Below are 25,553 nucleotides of genomic sequence, written 5' to 3' on the forward strand. Positions count from 1 at the left end.
AGCTTAGAAAAGGAGCATGCTGTGACCTGGGGAAATAAATCTAAACACACCTTCTGTTCTGCATTATATCCCATTAAGATCTAAACATAAAAAGCAATCGTTATTTTGGTGATATAACTTGCTGGCATAAAAAAATGGTAAAGAACTGGTGATGAATATGTCCTTGAAACCAAACCCAAAGCGCTAAGGTAGAACAGAAGGCTGCTATTCCCAGTGTAAGTGTACAGAGAGCAGTGTGGTCAATGGCAGTCCCTGGGAAGGTAGAGACAGACACAGGACCGAGGCTTCCTGACTTTGTTTTTCCAGCCTGTCTAACAGTTTGGTGCTCTGCCTGTTTCCACAGAGATTATCCGTGGATAAACAGACCTCGGACTCGGACAGTGCGGTCACGGGAGACAATAGCAGCCCGGTGAACAGGAGGGAAGGCAGGGATCATGGTAAGAACCTGCTTGCACTTTCTCAAGCACATCGACAACACTAGCCTCAACACCGAGAGATGACCCTGTATGGGGTCTGTTTACTTGCAATGCTGTCATACTATTCTTGTTTCATTTTTTAGTTCTCATTTTGTATGCTTAGTTTTCCATGCTGTCAGTAGAAGCACAGTAATTATTTATAAGGGGATGATCAGGTTTTAAAAGGGTGTTGTCACTTACTAGTAATTCTATGTGCTTTACCACCAGTTACAATGTTACGCTTTCAAAGCAAACTACTCAGTACAACTCCTTTTGTATGGTTTATTATACGTTGCTATGCTTTCAATGTGGCATACCGGATTGACCCTATAAAAGAGATGCAGTACCATCAAAAGCTTTCTGGTGCACATGTGCAGTTTATAATGTCACGGTTTTGTACAGCAGTATCCCATTCCTCCTCTCAGCATTACCCCAGTGAAACAGCTGTGACGAGACAGACTGACCATATCTCCAAAAGCTTATGACAATACAAGTTCCTGTGTTTGTGTGGAGGTTGTGTTTTCAACACTTAAACAGTCCCAACAGTGTGTTTATCCCAGCCAGTCAGTGGTTATTTCATCTCGTTGTGTACACAGCAGTTAAAGGGAAGAGAAGTGGCCTGGCTGAATTAAAGGGCTCCATGAGCAGGGCAGCAGGGAGGAAGATCACAAGGATCATCAGCTTTTCCAAAAAAAAGCCTACCACTGCTGAGGACACCCAGACATCTTCTACTGATGAGGACGTTCCATGCTGTGGTTGGTTCCAGGGCTATACTTAGCCTCCCTCGCTTTTTAAAATCTGGAATCCATGTGATTATAAAAATGGCAATGATATCATACTGTATTTATGGAGAGAAAGAAAAGTAGCAATTATTCCATTACTATTCTCTGTTATAATGATATACAGTTATGGGTGAATCAGTTTAATTGTGAAACAATTGAAATAATTAAACTCTTGGTTTGGTAACTGTGAGGTTTATATATGTTCAATATTTTTTCATTCTGTAAATTAACATTCAGAAACTTGATACAGATTGGGGCCTTTTTTGTGTTTTTTTTAAGCTTTTTGTTCAAAGAAGGAAACTTAGATTTAGAAGTGGGTGAGTTAAGTTGTGTAAATAAAAGCATAACTTATGTTGAATTTGTCCTTTTTTTAAGTGGTCTGGAATCCTGATTGAGCAACATCCACAAAACAGGATGCCTCTCCCTGACTCTCTCTCGCTGAGGGGGACAAGCAGGAAAGAAACCAGAGTGGGCCTCTCTCTAGTATACTGACGCTCATGTGGGTGTTTTCTCCAGGTTACCTGAATGTGCTTGTGAACCAGTGCTGGAAGGAGCGCTGGGTCTGTCTGAGAAGGAATATTCTGTATTTCCACAAGGACCGGTCGGACCAGCGAACCCACGTCAACGCTATCGTGCTGCAGGGCTGTGAGGTGGCAACCGGACTAGGCCCCAAGCACCCCTTCGCTTTCCGACTGCTGCGCCACAGCCACGAGGTGGCAGTCTTGGAGGTACGGGAGAGCGCTGTACCTGTGTTTTTGGTTTTCATTTTTCAAAAATGTCCTTTGAATTTGTGTGGGTTTATTATTAAATTAGAATGTAATGCCATTGACACAACGATGTGGTTTCATTATGAAACTCATCGTGGAAGACCTCAAATATCAGCCTTTAAAAGAAGTGGCATTTGAACATTCTGGGGTTTGTGAACTCAAAAGCTGAGCACTTTCTTTTATTAAAGATCCCATTATGATTAGATGACAGCGTGAAAGCAACACAAATGACATTCTCAAGCAAATGAAAGATACAGATAAAGAGAAGACAAACAACCCTTATTATTCCATTATTATAATTCCACTGTAGGATTTGCCTTTTATTTAGACAAGCATAAAACGCTGAACAATTGTTTTGTGTGAATTTCCTATCTGAAAGACTGCATCATAATTAAAATGAAGACGTTTGTAAATGTTTGAGGTAAGGAGGAATACTGAGCTGCAGAGTTACTCAGGATGTTGTGCAGGTAGTTCTTAGCACACCCCACCCCATCTGTAAGAGGCTTTTCTGTGAAGTGACATGTCAAGGTCCCCATTCATAAAAAATGTTGCCCTTCCCTGCACGCTATCGAGCAGAAACTCAAACTCCATTAACTTCTCTCTCCGCCGCGCTGTGGCAGCACATCATATCACATTAAGAGAAAAAAAGTACAAACTTTGTTACTGTGCACCTTCTCTACAGCCTGTTGAAAGCCTGCCATTTCATTTTAACTCTGCCTGCTCCTTTTCATCTGTGGCCTTGAAGATCTTTGATTTAGTATTGTCCAGTGTATATTTCCTATGTGATAAACACGACCACCCTTTGAAAGACTGCTTTCAAAGTCAGCTCACATTCTGTATTCTATGGCTTTGAAGTATTATACCCTATTCACAAATCTTTAATGTATAAGTTATTTAAAGAAAGTTGCATTTATTAGTAAAATGCTGTCTATAGAACACGTTCATGAATCTCTTACACTGAGCTGCAGCTTTGTGAATAGAGCCTGTTGTCTTCTATTCCGGTACACCGCTGTGTTCTATGATTGTTTAGGCAAGCTGCTCTGAAGACATGGGCCGATGGCTGGGACTGCTTTTGGCTGGGACTGGATCCTCCACAGATCCGGAGTCTCTGCATTATGACTATGTGGATGTGGAAACCATTGGCAACATTGTTGACGCTGTCAGGCATTCCTTTCTGTAAGTGCTTGTAGTGAACAATCCGTTCAGAACCTCTGTGTTATGTGGGGAAGCCTCTGCATGTGCAAGCAGGGGAAATCCTACCACTCTAACCAGTCAACTCTCCTACATCGTTGTGCCATTATTCTATTGAATCTGTTTAGGACAGGGGACAGGCAGTTATTAAGACGTACCAGTGTGGCGCACAATAGAGACACACACTTATCACCAGCTCGTTCAGTTGCAGGGCAATTGGATTGAATGTTTGCATTGGCATTGATTTCTGCAGTGTAGGCCAGTAACAATTTGGAGTTTGGTTGAACTGTGCCACCCACTGTATTTCTTGCTAGTGAGCAATACAGCTTAACTTCAGGAGATTTGTTTGGTTCTCCTATGCAGTAATGTCATATTCTATGATACCATACTCCTCTTCTGTCTGTAGCTGGGCAACCTCTTCTTGCAGCCCTGGAGGAGTGATTGACTCCAGGACGTATGATGATGTACCCTACGAGCAAGTCCAGGTAAGTTTAAAATCCTGCCTTTAGCAACTACATGTTGAGCAGCTCATTGACTTTTGAGCTCAACGTGGAATGTTGTGAAACCCATTGAAAACTGTAAGGTTTTACATTTGTATTTATTTCCATGCATTCTAAGCTTTACCAGTAGAGGGCGCTCTGCTGGTGCAGCGTGAGAATTAATGTGCAGTTTTCCAAGTTAGCATTTTGTCAATGTAAATCCAACTGATTGACACCACTGTCTTCAAAACCCTGTTTAAATTTACACACTTAAGTATTTGGACCAAATAAATAGGTCTCCCTTATTTAAAGTTTTAAGAAGTGAGGTTATCTGTTGAGCAGAACAGTATGCGGTTCAACCACACAATAAAACCTTTTTTTTCTAGTTTTTTAAACGTGTTATTTAACGTGTCAGCACACATGCAATATCATCAGCAGCATTTCCACGTCTACACTCAGTGGTCTATAAACATGGGAGAAATCGGGCTGTGAACAGAGCTTTGGTACCCACCTTTCAAGAACGACTGCTAAGTAATCATATGCTGTCATGTAAGGTGTATCCCACCCCCCACCCCCCACTGCCCAGCCCTGCCTGTAAATGGAGGCTGGACATCCCTGTAAACAAATCATTTCAATTGCTCCAGATCAAAATCAATCTTGTTTTAAGAAACCCAACATTGTATTTCTTCTGGTCGCACTCGACTTTCTAACAATAAAATGTGATCCCCTGTCAAGCGAGGGCTGCTCCACTTACTGACTGCTTCCCCAGATGTTCCTTTGATGGTCAAGGACAGACTCCTCTGATGGGGGGTCACTCGTTACACATGAAGAAACATGCAGTAGTTTGTTCCACCAGTCCCTTTCTCTGCATACTGTCTCTTGTGTTCTGCACTAGATGAAGTGGTGCACTTGAAGTTTCTGATTCAGGGTTATATGCATAGAAAGAAACCTCCATGTATGTTCCACTGAGTATGTTTGTGATTGGGCTGCATTGCAGATGTCTTCTGGACGTGATGTATTTACTGTGGAAAACTTTTATAAGAGTTGGCATCTTGACAAATGAACCAATAGCCACACGATGTATTGAAAACCTAGTTCAACCTTGGCATCATCAAAAGCATAATGGTTTGGCTTTATTAGCTACAGCACTTTGCACGCAGAACATATCCCATGGTGCTCTATGACTAACAAAAGGCTTGGCTTCCAGGGCCAGTGTTAAACAAGTACAAGATGAAATCAAGTATGGTCCAAGGCAGTCCACAGGGAGAGAAGAGTGGAAACTTGTATGGATTTTGTCCAAAAAAACAACATTTGAATCAATTTAAAGGAAGAGATTAAAAATGAACTCTCTGTAGATGTGTGCAAAAGACAGGTGTAAGTTGAAAAGCAGACATGCACCCTGGTGTTTCCCCTGGATCATTAGAAACTTTAAGAGCAGAAAAGCTCCACCTTGACTCTTTAAACAATCCAAGGAAAACAAAGCCGTCCTCCTCACGGCTGGGCGCTCTCCCAGGCTGACGGGGCTCGCTGTGCTGGGTTTAGGTGTCACTCTATCCCCTCTGCAGCTGTGTGCAGACAGACCCCTGATTTCCATGTGATAGCCCCTCCAAGAAACCAAGCCTTTCAGTGCTTTATAACAGGGTCTTATAAACTGAGGGAAAAGAAAGCAGCTTCCTGCTGTGTGCACCCGTAAAATATTCCTGGGGCTGATATTGAAGCAGTAAAGTACCACGGTTACAGTACATTAATATGCACTGCACTGTGTTTCGACAAATTACTATCATTAAATACAAGTTGGAATTGTATGGTGACTCTATACACTTCTATTGCATTTTTTGTCATAGGTGAAACCGTACTTAAAAAGTAGAATTAATTGCTGTTCCTCCCTACCATTAATATGCACAGCATTCTAGATGCAAAACCTTACGTAAATATTCTGATTTCATATACATTGTAAGAAAGCCGTGTAAGAAAACAACACTTCAGATGGGATAAGCTCACGGTTTTGTCTTTTTTTCCAACATGGTCCAGATGGAAGAACAGAAGCGTCCCGCGGTGTCTCCAGTAAAACGGCACTCATCCTTCTCCAGTAAAGAGACCCACAAGATAGACCCACAGGTTAAGATAAAACGCCACGGCTCAAGTAAGACTTCATATGAACCGGAGTCCTGCAGCCCTGCTAGACTCCTGGGTGTCCTGCCTTAAGTACCCGTCTTTATTTTAGTTTGTAGTCTTTTCCCAAATGCAGTCTCCTTTTAAATAGTTCAAGTTCTTCATTTTTTACAGCTGAATGGATTCCAAGTGCTGCTTACATTTGAAGATCTTTAAAGACTTTCTTGCAGTCAGTAGGACTGACTTTAGATTTATAATGTATCCTCTGGTAAGGACTGGAAAGGGATAAAGAGGGTTCACCCAGTGATCGCCTCCTAGTGTGTATGGGGAATGGGGTTTCATCCCAGTGCTGATGACCATGGCTTCTCTTGCAGGGCATGAGTGCAAACTCAATGCGAAAGCAACATTGAACTACTAGAGTGTGTTAAAGCCACAAACGCCTTCTTTGAAGAACATTGAAATTCCAGTGATGCCTTTACATTTTATGGGGACCATAAAATGACACCGCCTCCCCACCCTGAGCCTCCACCTCTTGAGTTCTTCACGGTCATTGTTTTAAGCTGTCCGTGGCTCAGTAGGCAGTCCAATCACACTCATCGAAGAGCAATAGCATTGGTGGGGTGGGTTGGGACATGGAAGAATTGCCATTGCTAGTCTCAGGACAGGGATTCAGCTCACCCCACCATATTGTTTTTAAGTGTTATATGAAATTGTTTCAGAATTGATTAATCTAAACTAAGCCACTAACTTTATTAAATTTATTTTTCATTTGAGTATTTTAGTAGATTACCAATATTGTATTGCTTTAAATTCCCATAATTCCTGAATGTTGGTTTTGGATTTTTCTTGTGTGAAATAGGGATTATTATTTTTTTTTTTTAACTAAATGTACAGTCTAGTTTACTGTAGTCAGTATAAACTCACCCAGACAATTTGAGAGCTAAAACTCAGAACCGCTATCTGCTGTTAAAGTGGTGGTATTGACAATTGAGGTTTTTAACATCTAATTGGAGTTTATTTCTATATTTGATACCTCAAATACTACAGAAAATACTATGTTTAAGTGCTGCATCATAAAAACACATACAATGAGACAAACCTTTCATTGTAGGTTATTAAGGTTATTATGGATTTTGATAAACTTGTTAGGTTCTGCTCTCTCCACTGAAACATTTCCAGTAATAAGCACAGGGAAAGTCATGGCTGTACACATCCCTTCCAGCCACACCTGCCTGCTGTAAGCTGGTGTTGTCAGCTGAACAAGTGCTTATCCTTTCCTTGTGTGTTTCTTTTCTAGATGCCAACCAGTATAAGTATGGGAAGACCCGCGCTGAAGAAGATGCAAAGAGATACTTGAGTGAGAAGGAGAAGCTGGAAAAACAGAAGGAAGTGATTCGAAATGAACTGGTAGTGCTGCGCAAGGAGAGGAGAGAAGTGAAGGAGGCTCTGAAAAGCACCACAGGTACTTTATATTCTTCACATACAATCAGATCTAACACCATGGGAAGAGTACCTGCACACAGATATTCTCCAATACAAGATAATACCATACAAGACAATACAATGCAAAACAATACAATACAGTCTTCCATCACAAGGACCCCAAAGCACCTTGCACACAAATACATTAATACAACACAGTAACAAAACTGGAATTAAAAAAGGACATAAATACAGTCCTCATTTGGAAGCTAGTCAGATACTGCTACTGAAATGTCACTGTGGATCTCCAAGAGAAGACAAGAGCCAGAATTATAATAGAATTATAATTATAATAATATTAATAGAATACTCTTTTTATATAGGTCTGTTTTTAATTACATCCCCAAATGGACATTTCAACAGACTTACGCGTTTGGAAGCTGTTATTTATTGTATTGTAATAGATAAGAAATGGAAAATAACATGCTAGTCCAATGTAGCATTAAGTATTTTGTTCTTAACAGAGACGTCTGCTGCTAAAATGGTGATAATCCCTGAGATTTTTTATTACCACATAAGATTGAGAATTTGTTATAAATTGATATTGAAGATACAATGCACAATGCAATGGAACCCGGTATATTTAACAGAATATGTTCTAAAATAGTAAATCAACGATGTGGAACATTTGTAGAAATGTTTATGTTTCTTAAAGATATTAGTAAATTGCTATCTTTCTTTGTGTACGGTTAGGCTCATTTTATGATTCCTTTGTAGTTAAAAAAAATGGAAATTGCTAGAAATGTTCCTTATAAAACCAACCCTAACTTTTTACAGGCGCTAGTAGTATCAACAATTATTTTTGAGGTCACTAGATATCTACAGCTGAGAATCTACGACAATTGAAATTAAAACCACCCATTAAAGTTTGCTTCCATGTTCAGTATCTGGTTCAGTTGCTCAGGGTATTTGAAGGTGAAAAGGCATTTGAAGTTAAGGTATTCATTACTGTGTGTAGGGACTGTGAACCATTTCCTTTCCTCGCTTCAGTTACTTTGGTGTCGAAAGGATATTCTGCTTTGCTTCACATCCTTTAAGTGTTCCATTTAAACTTGAGTATGCGTTATATATGCTATCTAACTCTAGTGACTTGATTTTAAATATTTTAAATGCTGAAATGCCAGGACTCACTCAGATGGTAAAAGAGCAGGAGAAAAAAACCGCCCACTTTCTGCATAAGTGGGAAATCACTTATTAAAACAGTGGTACTCAATTCTGCCCCTCAAGATCCATTCCATTCCTGATCTTCAATCCAAGCAGGTCCTAAATTAGTTCATTGCCTCTTAGCAGGTTCAATGAACTATTTTAGAACCTGCTTGGAGTAAAAACATGGACTGGTGTGGCTCTCAGGGGCCGCAATTGAGTACCACTGTTTGATTTCATAGGGGGATACTGCCCTCTGGTGGTCATCATGAATAGTGGCTACAAACCATACACTCTTGTCTATACTGCTACACCAGCTAATGCCAAAGAGCCTTTACCAGAACAGAATCACTCCTTTCATTCTCCAAAGACCGGCTGGCTATTAAGGTTTCACTTAGGAACCACTTGTTGGATTTTGCTGAACCTGTGCATGGTCATTTGTTTTGTGTAATGTGTTTACATCACTGTCTGGGGGTATGTTGGTAATTCACACAACTTGTTTTATTTATGGGTGATCTAGGTAAGAAATCGAAAGCCCTGGAAGAGAAGATTGCACAGTTGGAAGAGAAGTGTCGAGAGAAGGAAAGCCAGCGAGTGGATCTGGAGCTCAGCCTGACGGAGGTGAAGGAGAACTTGAAGAAGTCATTAGCGGGGGGATCTCTCGGGGCAGCCGGGGACAACACGACTGGCTCACAGGTACACAGCTCTCCACACCCACAGTCCCCTCTGCCCAGGACTTCCATCCAGTCCCATATATAAAGAGTCTGGTGCGTTACTATTGATGCCCTAAAGGTAATCTGTAGAGATGTAACAGCAAGCACCTTAACCACAATGCAAGAGCCAGGCTCGTCTGCATTTGTGGTTTTAGAGCTTTTAACCTCATCTGATCTCACCGACAGGGGACAGCATCCATAATGGCAGTGTATCACATAGCACTGCCTATTACAGAGGCAATACAGTGAATATAGTGGGCCTGTCCATCCATCCGTATATCTGCACTTAGGCAGGTCACGCATTAGAATTTTACATATCCAAAAAACCTAAATGTGCATATAGTGAATGATGGTCATGGCAATCTACTACACTTCTTCATGATACTAATAGTTCTAATGGGTGATGTGTTTGTTTTGGATTGTACAGGTGTTTTTATCTTGGTTCAGGGGATATGCATTCCTTTATTTTAATAGACAGATTTAATCAGGCTCTTGATGGGAAATCAATTTGATTTTTTTATTTTTTTGGTCAAAGAGCTCAGGAACAAAAAGTGAGAGCAACTACGCAGAGCCTTACCTTCCAGTGAACTGTGCTTCAGAAATCCGAAAGCGCACCCCGTCCATCACTGCCTCAGGGAAAGGCAGTGTCATGAAGAAGGCTAAGGTATTTATTTATTCATTTATTCAATGAGTTCTTAAGTGATTTACTAATATAGTCTGGTTTTCTTTTTTAAAAAGGGTTTAACCTGAGCTTCCTCTGAAAAATCAATCTCTCTCTCTCTCTCTCTCTCTCTCTCTCTCTCATTTAGGTTATTGTTCTGTTAATGTTTCTTTCTTTTTTTGTTTACAGGAATGGGAGATGAAGAGAGGAACCTAAGTGACTGTGTGTCATGTGGGCACTTCAAAACTGAGAGAGGTTTCATTCAGCATAGAGAGCATTTTGAAATGCAAATTCAGAATCTATTCCAGTTTCATCTTTTGCTATTTTCAGAATGCCTTATGTCATTTTGTAACTAAAGAAAGAAGACTGATTAGTATCTGCCATGGTGTTTGTCAATCAGTGGGATTACTAAGGGCAAGACGGACAAAAGGGTCTTTTATATATAAAAATAATGCAGGACTTTCTTCAATTGGTGTCCAGATATTTCAGTTACTCTTGCATTGAAATGTAAGAGAAGCATGATTTATGAATACAGGGTCCTGGATTTCAAAGCTTGATAGTGTACACTGAGCAAATCCTCCCAGTGTAAGTTTGGAAAGTAATTAAGTACATGTAAACTTTAACTGAGCAAAACCAAAGAGAACTTATTTTGTTAAATTGAATATATTTCCTCAAACTTCACATACATTTTGAAGTGCAGGTCTGTAGTGTATAATGTTGACATTTCTGTATTACAAATTTTAATTTGCCACCATCTGTGAATTTAAGAGTGTAATTAATAATAAAATAGCCTAGAGATAGAGAGAAGATAGAAACTAGGAATTAGATATTTCAGCTGTGTGTGTCAAAATGCACGCTGTACATGTATTTGACTGTAAGAATGCTGTAAAAAAAAAAAAAAAAAAGATTGACAATTGTTTTTATTTAATTTTTATAGAATTTTCTGACCATTTTAGATAAAATCCAAGAGATTTTCTTTTTTAAAAGTTTTTTCTTGCTTTGTTATTTACATTGAGTATTAGTGTTCTTGTGTATTTTATATTCAGACAGTATGTCTTTAAGATAAGTTTTTCTTAAATACTAAGAAGCCAAAAGCCAGGTTGCAAATTTTCCATTCCAGGTTTTGGCTAAATGTGAGGATAACAGGATATATAGAATTTCTAAAAATACTAAAAGGTGACGGGTAGATCTGTACTGACCTAATACTAATACTGCAGTTGAATACTTAAACTAAAGCTAGTTAGGACTTTCAACTGACTGCCATCTGCTCTATCATAAAAAAACGGCAAGGGCACTTCAGAAAACTGAAAGCATGGGTATTCCTGGAATTATTTTTAAAAAAATGCTCTCCAGACCTGCCAGAGTATACAGATAGGTTCGTAGACACATGAAGAAACTAAACATAGTAAATGAATTAACACAAAAGTGAACCGATAAATTGAGTTTCACTGCTGGGGCCGTTTCATGTATGAATCCATTTCCATATGGAGTGCTTCAAAGTGCGTAGATCTGGTAGAGAAGCTGTGAGCTCCAAGTCTTTGTTAACAGAAGTTCTTCTTACCCGGATTCTTTCAGCTTCTCTACATTGAACTGGTTTCTCTGTTTCAGTAACTTCTACTTGTTCAAATGTATGCACTTTAAAATATGTTTTCAATAACTAGAGGTGGCGATGGACCACCCAGTGAAAATAAAAGAAGCATTATCTTTCCCTAACGTTTGTGTAGATGTGTCTTTCTTGAGACTCATTCTTTTTTACAACAAGAATAGGGTATTAATGAACTGAGGAAACCAGTTTCCAAAAACAGCACTCGTCTGGTGCTCTAAACATAATCTGCAGAGGCAATATAGTGCCTCCAATCTAAGCAAAATGACAGCAAATTACCTTAAAAGAACTGTTGTCAAAATACAGCACTCATAAAACAAATGTTCAACATATGCTTGTGGAAGTGGACAAAAAACTGGTAAGACATATTTAGCTTGTGCTTACCGGTCTGTTTTTACTTTACAATTATAACATTAACCAATAGATCCACAGTGTGTATCTACAGTAGGTACAAAAGCGATTCACAGTCTCAACGTTCATTTCTATGTTCACCAGGTAAGAAACAACATCATAATGATCACTTTTTGATCAAGGCTAACCCCAGTGGCTCCAGCACTCCTTAGTTCCGCATTCACACCTGTGCATACAGTTTATAAATAGTTTAAAATGTGCGTTAACCCTTTCAGTTCTCAAGGTCCCATGTGTTAACATGCCGTCGGAAATCACATTGGAACCTAAGTCCCAGTCTGAGGTAGTGTGTAAATATAGGTCAATTAAATGTCCTGTTCTGATGTATACTCAGAATGATATAACTGAATATTGCATTCTTCATTCAATGTTGCAGCAAAATTGAGGTTGACTGTTTTACCACTTTGTTTCCAACCCAGCCTATAAATATGATATATACACGAGCCCATCTGTTACACACACGTCTGCATCATACTGCTCCCAGTCTGCCATCATCTTCAGCTTCCTGGACATTTCACACACAAAGTCCAGAGGCTGCAGCACAAGATATAGCTTTGTCCCATCATCCATTCTTTTCAACAGCCTCTGAAAAAAAAAAAAAGAAAAAAAAAGTTTAACCAGAATCATACCTTAGTGTTGTGCCAAGCGTTCTTCAATGCCATCTAGTGTTCACTTGTTGTATTACATCAACCTTACTTGCACATCTACCTGGATTTGAATTAATTCCCTTATCTCTAATACTCATAGAAAGTACTTCAGCTGTTTCAGAATTTAAGTGAGGTAAGCCTGATTTAGAGGGTTGGGAATCTCATGACTATCAATAGTGATGAGTCTAGAAGTTAAATATTTCAGAAACAGTTACAGCGAAGGAAACATTTGAACCTTACAATACATACTGTGTAAACTGCAGTAAACTGTACGAGAGGAAATAGCAAGCTTTGCAGGATAGATGTTTTATTCAGGATACACTCAGAAAGGAGAATGCTAATCCTCATTGTAATCCTCCCCCTGCTCAATAACCTGCCTCCTACAGAGTTCAACACAAACCTGGGTGGACCTCTTGTCCTCCTGAATCAAGCTGACAGGTTTGAAGTTAATCTCAGTGATGCACCAGGGGACTGTGCTTTCAGTTGTGACAGCCATTGGACAGTCCAGCCCACACTGGGAAGCACTGGAGCCAGGAGTAATGTACCTTATCTGTACCGACAAACAGGACGAAAACACACAGCAGAAAGAGGCTCTTATCAAAGCAGTGGGCAAAAGCTGCTTCGTGGTACATTGAAGGAATGCTATATCTGTACAACTTGAATTATTTCTTGTTTTTATTACAAATATTAGTGATTTTTTTTAAACATATTGTAAACGAGCAAAGGTCCTCACCATTATGCAAGTGCCAGGCTCCTCTGCATTCATGGGTACAGGCATTAAATCTTATGTCTCTGACAGGGGTCACAAAGTGTAATGGCAGTGCATCACGCAACACTGCCGATTACAATATGTTATATATTTTTTTTAATTCTTTTTCAAACTGTATCTGCCATGAAAGGGTCCAGGAGTTCCACCTACACCCATAGCTATACCGATGACTTTCTTGGAAATCCATTGCATGAGAAGCAACACTTCCTTTTCAGTCAGTGGGGTTGTGTCACAAACAATAATGCAAAGTTTAAAAACAGAGATACGATTGCGGAACTAAGGATGTTAAACATGTGTCACATTCCAATACCTTTATTGTTTTTATTTCCATATACTTTTTTTTACCTTGCATTGTGCATAAAGATTGTAAAATGCATATATATTTTTTTTATAATGAAGAATATCTAATTCCTACCTTGGGCCCATCCAAATGGATCCCCCAGTCTTCTCTGCAATCTGTCCGAACACAGGTGAAGACACTGGCCTCTGGCAGGCGCCTAATCTCCAAAGAGCTCTAATAAATGGATAAATAAGTGTGAATGTGGTGATCTCTACCATGAACCTCAAATGCAGGTCAGCTATCTGCTGCTGTTGATGCAAAGTACCATTTCGTTAGCATACTGCTTGCTGAATAGCTTCAGGTGGTCTATGTTCTGTGGGATCATGTTGTTCAGTTGACAGACTTCATCTCCAACGTGGAGTATCCTCAAGATATTGATCTTCCCACATTCTCCAGCCTGCAATACTAATGTGCAAAAGAAAAGGACAAAGACAAATCACCAAATGCACTGTACCTTCCAGAAATCAGATCAGGACTGTACTACAATCTGCAGCCTGAATGGATGGATGTTGTTTCGGAGAATGACTATGAACCTTCTCTTACCAGATCTTATTTTTGACTTGGAGGAATGCGATATTGTTGTGTATGAACTCTGTGGGCAGACTGAGAGTTATACTCCTCCTCTGTTGTTCGGATTTCAGTACACTAAAGAACAATGAAGAAAAAAAAAAACATTTCTGCACATAAATACCACGTTTTTCAGTGATTACTTATTTCAGCATTGGCACAACTGCCAACTTTATTTTAAACTAAGTCTAATTAACATTGAAGACATTGAGAAAGACGTCTTTGAAACATTTCTTATTTAATTTATTACGTTACTTTCAGTATTTATAAATGTTAGTAAGCTAGTTGTAAAAAAAGAGCTGCTCATCAAAATGAAATGTCACCAAAATGATTACTGTAAGACAGCTTACCTTGGATCAAATATACAATCTTCTTTGTCATAGCGTTTTATTTCGTATAGCTGACTTGGATGGATTTCCTAAATAAAAAAAAAAAAAACTGTGATAAAATATTCTATAAATTGGTTCAACTGGTGTATGTAGTATATTTTAAATGCTATTTTTAATGGGTTCCAAGTTTTAGAAAGAACACATCATCAAAATAATATATTATCTATTAGATGTCTATTTCAGTGGACGTAGACAAAGTGCTTGCATTTTTTAAAATAGCATTTTCTTATGTTCTTATTTTAGTGATCAGTTTTTACTGAACTGTGTTTTTTTTCATTTTTTCTTTTGTGCTGCTTGGACTAAAAGCTTTATCTAAAACTGTTGCTGTTAAACCTAGGATACCTTTTCAACAAGAAGGTTTGCTGGAAAGCAATGTGCTTACATATTGTTGTGGAGAATGGTGGTGTGCCCTCTGCACACAGGCAGGGGCCGACCGTTTCAGAGCCAGAGGAGGCTTTTCCATAGGCCCTGGGACACTGCGGCATACGTGCTTCAAAAAACAAAGCAGACATCTTTTACCTTTCTAACTGAGACAGCATTCAGTAAACAGAGTTATCTGACTTGTATTCCTGTTTCATCATTGTATTTAAAATAAAATATAAGTTCCGAGTAGCACAGTGAATTGTTTTACTAACAATGATAGCATGAAGGTATAGCATGGTCCGACGAAGACACCGGCTTTGACCTTTGCCTCAGACAGCTTAGGGAAGAAGTCTTGAAGGTACTTGAAGGCTGCCGACTCCTTATCTAGAGCTGTGCAGAAAAAATAAAAAATAAAAAAAAATCCTGTACTGTTGTTTGTTTATCTACTAAACATTTGACAGCAGGGTCATTACTGTTTTAATAACTAAATATATGTTAACTATGTGATAAATATATGTTACAAAAAAACTGGAATGCAGGTGATTTCAGTAACACTGTCATTTAAAAATAATAAGGGCAGCAAATTAATAGAACTTCCAAATGTTTAAATTATTACATAGGAATAACATTTGGAAGTTCTATTAATGTTAAACACCACTGGGAATTTAAGAGTATTTTACAGCACTGGAGAATTATTCCTGGATTGCATCAACCAAGTGTCCTCTAAAATAGGGGGAGTTTCCCAGTGTGAAAAATGCTAAAAATAAAAAAATTAAAAAATTAAAAATCACTGTAAATCAAATAAAATGTGTTTATATGATATAAACTCTGTTAAGCAATGTCAAACTTGACTACTGTGAGTGTAATCCTGTTTAATTGTTCTAAACAAGACATTCATGGTGCGTGTTTTGGCCTGCATCATCTTGAATGTAAATACACTTTCAAGTTGTACTCGCTGGTGTTTACCTTTCAGTTTCAAGGTTTGCTGATAAGCAAAAACGGCGCTACGGATATTAAATCCAGCACTGCCTTTTATTCATATATCGTCAAACTGTTTTTTCCTTTTGAGATGTTATCTTGGATCTGGGATAAGCAGAGGATGTGAGGATCTTATTCTTGATGTTAGAATAACCACGTTCACTAAATCTTAGAAAACTCATGTTTTTAAAATCCACATCCGAATAAAATTGAAATTAATGTGATTGATTATTTGGGGTTTTTATTTGATTACAGCATCCATGATCCTGTCTGACTTAGTATTATTGCCAGTGCTTCAATCAAAGCCCCTTTCTTGGTTCTATGTTGTTGTATTACGCCAGTGCCAGCTGGGTGTTGTAGTACTATCATACCTCGCAATGCCCTATGGGTCTTGTAGTTATACAGTTCACATGATCTGCGCGGCTCTCAGGAAGGTTGTTATACGAATATGGCTATGCGTTACCTTCGGGCGGCTGCAGAGAATCTGAATCATTTAAAGTGTTTAATATCGCACTCCACCAGGATTAACAAGTAAGAATGCAATTATCAGGAATGTACTTAACGAATATGTAGAACTTGCGATAGAAACAAAACGTGGTTTACATAGATATTTATGCTCCTCCATACCATACATAGTGCTGCTGGAGAGGCAGCGGGTATTGCGCAGCTCAGTGTGTGTTACTGCCGTCTGCAGTTGACCTGAGAGAGAACAACGTAACATTTACATTTAAAGAAGTGTCTGTCACTGAATGATGTGTATTTTAAACCCACAGGTATCTGTATGTTTTGTAAGACTTAGAGGGTAGTATGAATGTAGAATATGCCTGAGACGCTCCGACTGAGGCTGCCTAAGTTTGTCTCCAAATTGCAACGATATGTAACCCAGACTCTGAGGATGACCGGCGCTTTATGTATATTACTATTGTATTAGTCTTATTTCAGAAGACACCTGTTGTGTCAGTTTTTGAATGTTAACATAGATTGCAGTTGTCCAAGGTACAGTCAGATATTTTGTTAAATGAAATTGTCGGCGTGTGACTGGTGACAATCTAATTATTTATATTTGAGGTGATTGTAGACGAACCCTTAGATATTATTATTATTTTTGCTGAGTTCAGTCAAGTTCTTAATTTTGTACGTTTTCTAACAATACAGATTTGGAAGTGCAATGTCGTAGCACAGCCTAGTCTTACTGTCTATTAATTGTCATGCCAAATTGCCTCAACACTTGGTGTTAAGGCAATTTGGCATGATGATGGCTTAAAATGCGATAACGGTAGTAGTTGCAGTGTATTGCCACATTCAGTTAAATGGTGGCATTTTGTTGTATTTTTAAACAGCGATTCTATTTTCGGCTGTATAAAACAGAAAAGAAAAATCAAATGCAGGTAGCGGTAATGTAATAATGTATCTTTCAGTTTGTTCAAAGTGCGGTCTAATGTTTACTCGGCACAACTAAATGTCTCAGTCCATTCCTTTTGGAATCCATTCTGCTGAGGCTGCTATTCACGTAGGCTTTGCTAGGGGACTGAGACGACACAGCGCCAAATGAGGCGAAGTCCTTACGCTGCTTGCTTGCCCTTGCACTGCAGAAGTGGAGATGAATGCTGAAATCCCGAAAGTGTGGAAATATACCAGTAACTTATGTAAAAGAATGAATTTGCTTCAAGTTTGCCTTTAAATAGCTTTGTGTTTTTAAAATTTAAAATTATATGTAATTACAATTATTTCGATTGTTCCAACCTGTACAGTATTATAAGTCTTGGAATAACGTCTTTGTCATACTTAATACACAGAGTTGACGCATGAAAATTCAATATCAATACATTATTGTTGCATTTAATACCATGTTGCAGACTCTAATTGTGTTAAGTTGTTAATGATTTAAATGTATTGCTTTGACACATTCATTATATAAGTGACAGCTCATTGATTATACTGACACATCCTGGGTGGGCGCAGAGGGCCCTGAGCTACTTATCAAAATAATGAAATTAAAAATAGAGATTCGTAAATGTCTGCCGGTTTAGTACAGCTCTTAATTACTTGCTTCTACAATGGTTTGCACCAATTCCATGCTTTTTTTCTTCATTTGAATACATTTCAATATCATTTAAATTAATTAATGCTGGCAAAGTGCTAATTTGATAGCGGGTGCAGAACACCAGGTGAAAACCATTCTTTACATACAGCACATTTTTAGTGGCCGCTAAAGTCCCACTTTACAGACGCTAAACATGGTTAGTGTGTGCAAAACTGCAATTTTGACCGCAAGATGGGTTTTTGCAGCCGCAAATCAGTTTGCACGTAAACTTACATCAGCCCGTTAACGTCAAAGGTATTGGTTCATGTACTGATTTTTTTTTTTCTAATGAACTCGATGAGATGAATTGTTTTATGCTGTGCACATAGAAACACTGCAATCAGGCAGTCCTTTGTACTTGAGCCTGTCAAATGTACAAAACATTAGTGAACTATTAATAAGCGTACATGCCAAACACAAACCTGTGATTATTGAACTGGAACACTGTACGTGCAGAAAAGGACAACATCTCGGTATCAAGAGGATACAAGGTCTGGTTTTCCAATAATTTCTGTACAATAATGCATACAAACAGAGCTAGTGTGCTGGCTCTGACACATAGTACTGAAAAACATGTCCACATTATTTTCTTTAAGTTGTGAATTCAGCTGAATCAATTTGAATGCACTTAGCTTCTTAAGGGGTTAACTAGGGTACAGGGTACAGTTTTGCTACAATTTCTGTAAAGATGGTCAAAGCCTAAAAATGTGTGTTTTCTAAATTGTGATTGCTGACATCGTATGTCCAGTTTTTTTCAGTAGCAGTGTTTAGTTCTAAGTGGCAGCTGACAAGTGTATAAAGACTCAATGCAAATTCTCCACATGCAAGAAGATTCTTAAGCCTTTAACTAAAATATTTGCATGTTCTCAGTATTAGGATCGTTGTGCTAATTTCACCAGGGATTTCCTTTTAATACACATTTCATGCCAAGGTTTATGATCTTAATTCCAAATCAGTAGGTATGCATTAACTATATAAAAACAAGCCACACAAGGAAGGACTACTGCATGCATTAACTGCAACAATAATTACAATTGTACGACTCTGTGCAGGAGCCTGGAAATGAGCCAACATTCGGCTTCAGGGTATTTGAGTTTGATATTCAAATTGAGACATGCTGTGGAAGGACTGATAAAGCCGGCCAGTGTTTCTAAACGTGATGGTAACCATGACTGAAGAAAACTCGCTGTTAGTTATTTTTTCATTTTTTTTCTTTTTGCAGTCGTGGCTATTCTGGCTAAGGGAAACCAAAACGTTTGTCACATTGACTTGGGAAGGTTTGGTTTAGGTCTGGGGGAGAGGTGATATTTCATGCACATCCACACCTCCCCCCAAACAAACATTCGCTGTGCTGGAGATCAATCAGTTGTTCCATTTGCTTCTCAATGCTAGATGCATACTTCATTTACTATTCTGTGAAGCATTTGGGCCTAGTGCAAATCTGTCTCTTGTTAAAATGGAAGAGGTAACTGTAATTGCTAAATTGTCTTTAATGGTCTTTGCCAGTTGTATTGACATCTTATCTTTTTTTTATATATATAACATATGGAGAGACTGATACATTCTTGGTCCAAAAAGGGAAGCCATTCATTATTCCTTGGTGGTCCCTGAAGCCATCTGTCTGCCTGTTTAAATTGTAAAAGGGCCCATTCTCTCACAGCAGGAAAGGCGGAGATCATTCATTGACATGGATCAATAGATGGTCTCAGATTTTAGGGGGTTGTCATTGGAGTTCTGTTTGAATTTGCAACCAACAGGCATTTTAGAAATAACCTGATGATCTTAAAATGGTCTGTACCCAAGCGGTTACTGATTTTTAGACTATAAAATACATGCAAGAACAAGAATTGCATTTTTATTAGGCATCCTTCCAACAGCTTTTTAAAAGTACCAGATCACAAAACACACTTGTGATGTAACTGCTTCTTTACATTTTATTATTGGCTTAAGGCTAAATGACTGCACACAGTAATGCTAGTTTACTAATGAAAATGAATGCTGCAGTTTAAAGTTAATAGTCTACATGTTACCAGTAATGTGGTTTTTTTTTTTTTGGTGGGGCGGTTTTGTGTCAATAATGGTACCTCCTCCTGCTCTCCAGGATGGTGCAAATTACTTTCCTTGAAAGATTCTTTTTGTTACAAATCGGTATGGTGATCCCAGTGTTCTCATTCCAGTGTAATGTAAAGTAGGTAAGAGTGGGCAACAACTAGGGTGTTTAAATGACCTTTGAATTAAGACTAAAGAATTGCCTTAATAGTGATATTATTATTATTTTGTTATTGTTATTATGTTTATTATTATTATTATTATGTTTATTATTATTTGTTTATTTAGCAGACACCTTTATCCAAGTTGACTTACAGAGACTAGGGTGTGTGAACTATGCATCAGCTGCAGAGTCACTTACAACTACGTCTCACCCGAAAGAGGGAGCACAAGGAGGTGAAGTGACTTGCTCAGGGTCACACAGTGAGTCAGTGGCTGAGCCGGGATTTGAACCGGGGACCTCCTGGTTACAAGCCCTTTTCTTTAAAACCTGGACCACACCGTTATCCCATGTTGCTTGCAAACTGAACCCATTCTGTAATGTTGTGCTCTAGTCTTGTGACCTCAAAGTTTTTTTTTTTTTCCCAGGACAGTAGAGAGTGTCACACATTTGTAAGTGTACAAGGAATTACAAAGTGTTTGTTATTTATTTGGTTGTGCATTAAACAGAATGGTATGGGATGTTTTCCCATGATTGAACTGTATTTCTTGTATCAGAATGCTGTTCTTTGGTGAGAGTTGTCTTGTTAGATCAGGTGCCCTGTTGCAATGTTTGATTTAAATGAACTGAATGTTTGTTTTCCCTGTTTTTCAATAGGGGATCCCAGTGCTTGTTCAGTTCGGCTGCACATCAAAGAAGCGCTGGGGACGAGAACAATGTGGACGACTCCGAGGATGAGCCAGGGAAAACTATAACAGTTCGCATGCTCGAAATGAGAGCAAGTAAACTTGAAGAACAAGTTCAAGATCTCACAGTAAGATTTTTATTAATCAAACACTATAACTGTATTCCTTATTGTATCAATTCTACTAGTAGTTGTCTGTCTTCCTAAATACATTATACCAAATGTAATTGAAAAAGTTGGAATCTGCTAAAGAGACGAATCCTGGGTTCAGACAATCCTGAGAAAGAAACTTGCAAGGATCTGCTGCCTGTGCACGTTGTCAGAAGTTACACTTTCTTCTTTGCTTTTATAGGCGAGATATAAGAAAGCTTTAGCTGATTCTGATACAGTCAGAAGAAGAACTCAAAAATTTGTGGAGGATGCAAAGCTCTTTGGTAAGACATGTTTTGTATTATTGGAATTGTTTGTTAGAAGGACCCTGAGAACATAACACACAGAGCTGCTGACCAAATTAAATGTTAATAATTTTTTGTAAAAACAATACATTATATGCAACCTCCATACTGTCTGTACATACAAAAATGTTGAATGTGTTGAATGGCCTACTCTTCAGCCTATTCTGCAGTTGTATCTTGCATGCAATTTGCTAAAAAGCCTTTGGGTAGTAATCTTCGTTTTAAAAGTACAAATACAAATTGGAATTTATTATACATTTATTATACAAGTTTAAAGTGGTAACCAAGTTTTAAGATCAACTTTCTTAGCACTTGTAATAATCAACAGTTACTGGTCCCACTTTTCTTCTGTTGAAGATTACCTTGTATCATTAGTACTTGTTTTTTAATTTTTTTTTTTTGTTCTGATCAGTTATCAAAAATACCCAGAACAGTACACCTGTACTAAAATGAAGATCTCATGCAGTGTCTTACAGGTACATGCTAGTAATATGCAGGTATTTTGAATTAGTTGAAGATGATGAAGGATGGGTTTTGCTTATATACATATGTAATAGAGGTCGGCACGGGTACCAGGAAACCCAGGTACCTGTCAGGTTTAAAATTACCCGATCTGGGTCTCTCTTTACTACCTGGGTATCAATTTTATTAATTTGAGAATTTGAACAAAATGTAGAAGATATGACAATGCAAATATCCAAGCTATATATTTAACCAACAAAGAAAAGCCACAATCAGATGTGTAATAACTGGTCAGACAGCATTAACTTCCTAGTTTGACAGCTTTTTATTTAGTGTCCCTATCTATATACACTGCCCTCCAACAAGCGTGGACAAGTAGCTTAGTATCGCTTAATATATTTGAATGAACAAGCTGTCTCTCGAGGGTGTTCACACACACACCTGCTGTCTATGAATGCTGAAGACATTGCAAATTCCATGGGTTATTAATTCTAAATAACATCTGTTGCATACTTGGTGGTGGGTAAGCAGTTCTCTGGTCATACATCTACAGGGTGTGAGTAGCCATCCAAATGGTTGTATAATGGTTACTGTGTCATGGGTGCAGCTGTATAATTGGTATTTGTCTTGTTGCAGGTATCCAGAGTTTCTGCAGAGATTTAGTAGAGGTTGCAGATATGCTGGCGAAGACCACAGATAGTGTGTCTGAGGAGGAGCTCGGTGATCAAAACCCAACTCTCAAGAACCTTTATGACGGACTTTTGCTCATTCAAGAGCAGTTGCACAGTGTGTTTGGCAAGCATGGGCTTCAAAAGATGACACCCATTGGTGGCAAATATGACCCCTATCAGCATGAAATTGTCTGCCACGTAGCAGCCGATGGTTCAGAGCCTGGCACAGTAACGGTTGTAACCCACGAAGGGTATCAACTTCATGGGCGCACAATTAGGCACGCGCATGTCGGAGTAGCAGTCGAATCCCAAGATTGACAGCAACTCCATTTCAACTGAGACCTACTTCAGCTTGGCATTGCCTCTTATGATTTCCTGTCTTCTGAGCTATATATATATATATATATATATATATATATATATATTAGCTCAAAGAGCCAGCTGCCCATACAAACATTTGTATTGTACCTTTTGCTTCTTAATATCCTGTACAGTCTTTATATATTTCCTGTTTCTTTTTGAAAATTATGCTTTTATATTTTTTTATTTGATACTTAGTTGCTGATGGTCATTCACAGAATGTAGGATTTGTTACCAATTTTCAAGGTACCGTAATTGTTTGAGATTTTCACCCTCAACAATTGACTCGTATCACAATTGAAAGTTCAAACTTTTCTCGTGCAAAAGTAAGACTTTCAGTATTATAAATTATCCTTGAATTGTTTAGTTTAAATCTTTATTGTGATGGTTACTGCACTGAGTGGTTAAGTAGATCTCCCTTTTCCCAGATTTTTTTTCCCCAGTATATCCACAGATAGGTGGTTGATGCAATCCAGAGTGGTTTCTCCCCAGTGCTATAAAATGTGCTTATATAATCAGCTATGGCTTGCTATGTCAGTTTTTAGGTTGATCAATTCAACCCCCAAGTCATTGAATTAAAGGTTAATTCTAGTTTGGTATACCAGCAAATTATTTAATTGTGTGACTTTGTATATTTACCACCAGTTGTTTGTTACGTTAGCATTTTTCGAGTGATTAGTCACAAGTTCTATCGCCATATGAGGTTTTCAATATTTGCTTTTGGAAAAGGCATATGGAAACAAGTGTCTTGATTTTAGTATTGTCATAAAAGATAAGAGATGCGAGGTGTGTTCTACAGTTTGACCCTGAAAGCAGCTAATAATGTATGGGCCTGAGATTAAATGAGATGCATGGGATAATGCATGTGTACATGTTGTGTAGAGTACAGCAAGGTATTTAAGACAAGGATATTAAAGAAGGTTAAATCCATTTGTTTATTTGTATTTTGTATTTAATTTGCTTGTAGTACATCAAGAACAAAGTTGTATTTATTGAAACATTGTATTTCCTTTGGATGCTGATACTTGCCCACGCAAATGGTTACCAGTGTCGGGTTGTTTAAAAACTGTTCTCTCTTCAACATGGAGGTTATCTGTCATATCCTGCATGAAAAACGGCAAGTTGGCTAGTTTGTCTTGTTAATACAAGAATGTTTCAGTAAAAGTGTTAATCTTCCATTCTGTTTTACTATTTAATAATACTTTTGTGACTGGCACTGTTTGTTATTGCTTTGGTAATATAAACTTTGCATTACAGTATTACATTTGTTTGTGCAGATTAAAATACCCCAAGTGAAATCCCTGTTAGACCCAATAGTAATGCCATTCAGTAGATTTATTACTGACTGTGCTACATAGCTTACAGATAACTTTGTGCATATTTATTTTGGCCTTGTCTGTAACCCAGCTGAAACTTTCTGTAAATACGTATTTGTTACAATGTTAAGAAATAAAAAAAGAAATGTCCACGAAATGCAATTGACTTAGCTTTATGCTTGAAAGACATTCAGATTTAGAATTTGTTATTAAGCAAGGTATAATTACTGTATAAGGTGTTGATTTGAGCAACCTGTACCCTGCCAGAATAAACCACTGCTGGATTATGTAGAGTATGTTATAACACCGGGGAATCATCCAGCGTGGCATTAACCATTTACCCGTTATCCTGGGATTGCCCTAAAAAGTAAGTGGATATGCTATGAAAAGTCCAAAAGTTTTGCTCTGTTTTATCAAGTCGGGGTATATTGTAGGCTAATCAAATCGATCCCTAAATCAAGATGAAAATAATTCAGTGTCACCGAACACATTTTCTCCTAGTTTTGCTTTACAGTCTTTTTTTTTTGTTTATTTTTTAAAGTTCTAGATGATTTGTTACTAAGTGAAAAATAATCTCTTTCACATTTCTACACCAATGGGATATAAAGTAGAATACATTCAACTTTCGGTGTAAATGTACATGGTTGTTTATCTTAAAATGATTGTTATCAAAATAGCACTTAGTGCAAGTATCCTTTTAAACAGTTTTTTTTTTTTTTTTAAATATGTTTTGCAGCCAGTGTCTACTGTACACATTTAATTATTTTTATACATTTCTAAATTATATGTACCTAAAGTTTATGGTTGTACAGAAAATGTATGTTAGAGTTAACTTCAAAGCGAATGTTTCTGTATTTAAACAGAACCATATTGAATTACTTATGTTGGTAAATAAAAGTTGATGCCAAGCAATAAAGAATAATGTTTTGTTTTTTTTTTCCATTTTTACTCACCCCCAATTTGTTGTAAATTTAAGCAGGCTAGAGCTTCCTCTGTTTCCATTTTGCTAGCACTGGATGTACAAGTCATCTTAAAAAGCCATCCTTTTCACTTGCCTGTACAGACAGATTTAAGATTGAATACAAGTCTTGGTTTGCATGCACTTGCTCCAGTTTCTATTTTGAGAACATTAACAGCTTATTAAGCCCACAACTGTTAGAAAAGAGTGTTATACAAGCAGTCAAATCTAATTTCTAATCATCCTGTATTCTGTTATAATAATGCAATACCTACAGCCTTCCTGTATACGTTTTTACAAAAATAATATCTTTAATATGCAGTGTACTACTTGTTTTTTAAAGGTGATTCTAAAGTCGGAAGGCCGCCTTTAGCTATAACAGCACTGATAGCTTGAAGAACCAATTCATACAGTAGATGATGGAAGACAAGAATAGAGGGGCCCTAGACGCTTGCTGTGAAGTATATTCCAATGAAAGTGCCTGACCTTGATTAGCAAACGTCAC

General features: G+C 38.0%; 2 protein-coding genes and 2 long non-coding RNA genes across 9 annotated transcripts in view; 2 read left to right on the forward strand and 2 right to left on the reverse strand.

The window, feature by feature from the left end:
• The window catches only part of LOC117431141 (actin filament-associated protein 1-like 1), a 35,395-nt gene extending 23,897 nt beyond the window's left edge, over positions 1-11,498 (forward strand). For 4 of the 6 annotated variants that reach the window (XM_034051786.3, XM_058996232.1, XM_058996234.1 and 1 more), the window contains 10 exons: positions 344-437; positions 1,052-1,210; positions 1,754-1,965; positions 3,035-3,180; positions 3,602-3,680; positions 5,706-5,817; positions 7,084-7,248; positions 8,932-9,107; positions 9,660-9,788; positions 9,975-11,498. In XM_034051786.3, the coding sequence (XP_033907677.3) occupies positions 344-437; positions 1,052-1,210; positions 1,754-1,965; positions 3,035-3,180; positions 3,602-3,680; positions 5,706-5,817; positions 7,084-7,248; positions 8,932-9,107; positions 9,660-9,788; positions 9,975-10,001 (1,299 nt within the window). In that variant the 3' untranslated portion in view covers positions 10,002-11,498. The remainder of the gene's footprint in view (positions 1-343; positions 438-1,051; positions 1,211-1,753; positions 1,966-3,034; positions 3,181-3,601; positions 3,681-5,705; positions 5,818-7,083; positions 7,249-8,931; positions 9,108-9,659; positions 9,789-9,974) is intronic. The other 2 variants (XM_058996233.1, XM_058996235.1) reach the window with 1 other exon arrangement.
• A 280-nt stretch (positions 11,499-11,778) lies between these two features.
• Positions 11,779-13,941, reverse strand: LOC131699464 (uncharacterized). The gene is made up of 3 exons (XR_009308159.1): positions 13,628-13,941; positions 12,844-12,993; positions 11,779-12,381 (listed from the first exon to the last, which is right to left on the reverse strand). It is a non-coding gene; the product is annotated as an uncharacterized LOC131699464 (long non-coding RNA).
• Positions 13,942-14,095: 154 nt separating this feature from the next.
• On the reverse strand, positions 14,096-15,049 carry LOC131699465 (uncharacterized). Its single transcript, XR_009308160.1, has 3 exons — positions 14,891-15,049; positions 14,470-14,537; positions 14,096-14,197 (listed from the first exon to the last, which is right to left on the reverse strand). It is a non-coding gene; the product is annotated as an uncharacterized LOC131699465 (long non-coding RNA).
• A 1,173-nt stretch (positions 15,050-16,222) lies between these two features.
• LOC117431149 (grpE protein homolog 2, mitochondrial-like) lies at positions 16,223-24,804 on the forward strand. The gene is made up of 4 exons (XM_034051808.3): positions 16,223-16,380; positions 20,799-20,955; positions 21,179-21,260; positions 22,380-24,804. Exons 1-4 carry the CDS (start codon positions 16,298-16,300, stop codon positions 22,730-22,732), a joined length of 675 nt encoding a protein of 224 aa, XP_033907699.2. The 5' UTR covers positions 16,223-16,297; the 3' UTR covers positions 22,733-24,804.
• The last annotated feature ends 749 nt before the right edge of the window (positions 24,805-25,553 follow it).

This window comes from Acipenser ruthenus, chromosome 22 (genome assembly GCF_902713425.1).
Source record: "Acipenser ruthenus chromosome 22, fAciRut3.2 maternal haplotype, whole genome shotgun sequence".
NCBI classification, from domain to species: domain Eukaryota; kingdom Metazoa; phylum Chordata; class Actinopteri; order Acipenseriformes; family Acipenseridae; genus Acipenser; species Acipenser ruthenus.

Bases quoted from the DNA above. Each gene is read 5' to 3' on its own strand.
- LOC117431149 (XM_034051808.3), top strand. From the start codon at position 16,298: ATGGCTATGCGTTACCTTCGGGCGGCTGCAGAGAATCTGAATCATTTA. The intron at 16,381-20,798 runs GTAAGAATGCAA...GTTTTTCAATAG, and splicing joins CACTCCACCAGGATTAACAA to GGGATCCCAGTGCTTGTTCA. The intron at 21,261-22,379 runs GTAAGACATGTT...GTCTTGTTGCAG, and splicing joins GGAGGATGCAAAGCTCTTTG to GTATCCAGAGTTTCTGCAGA.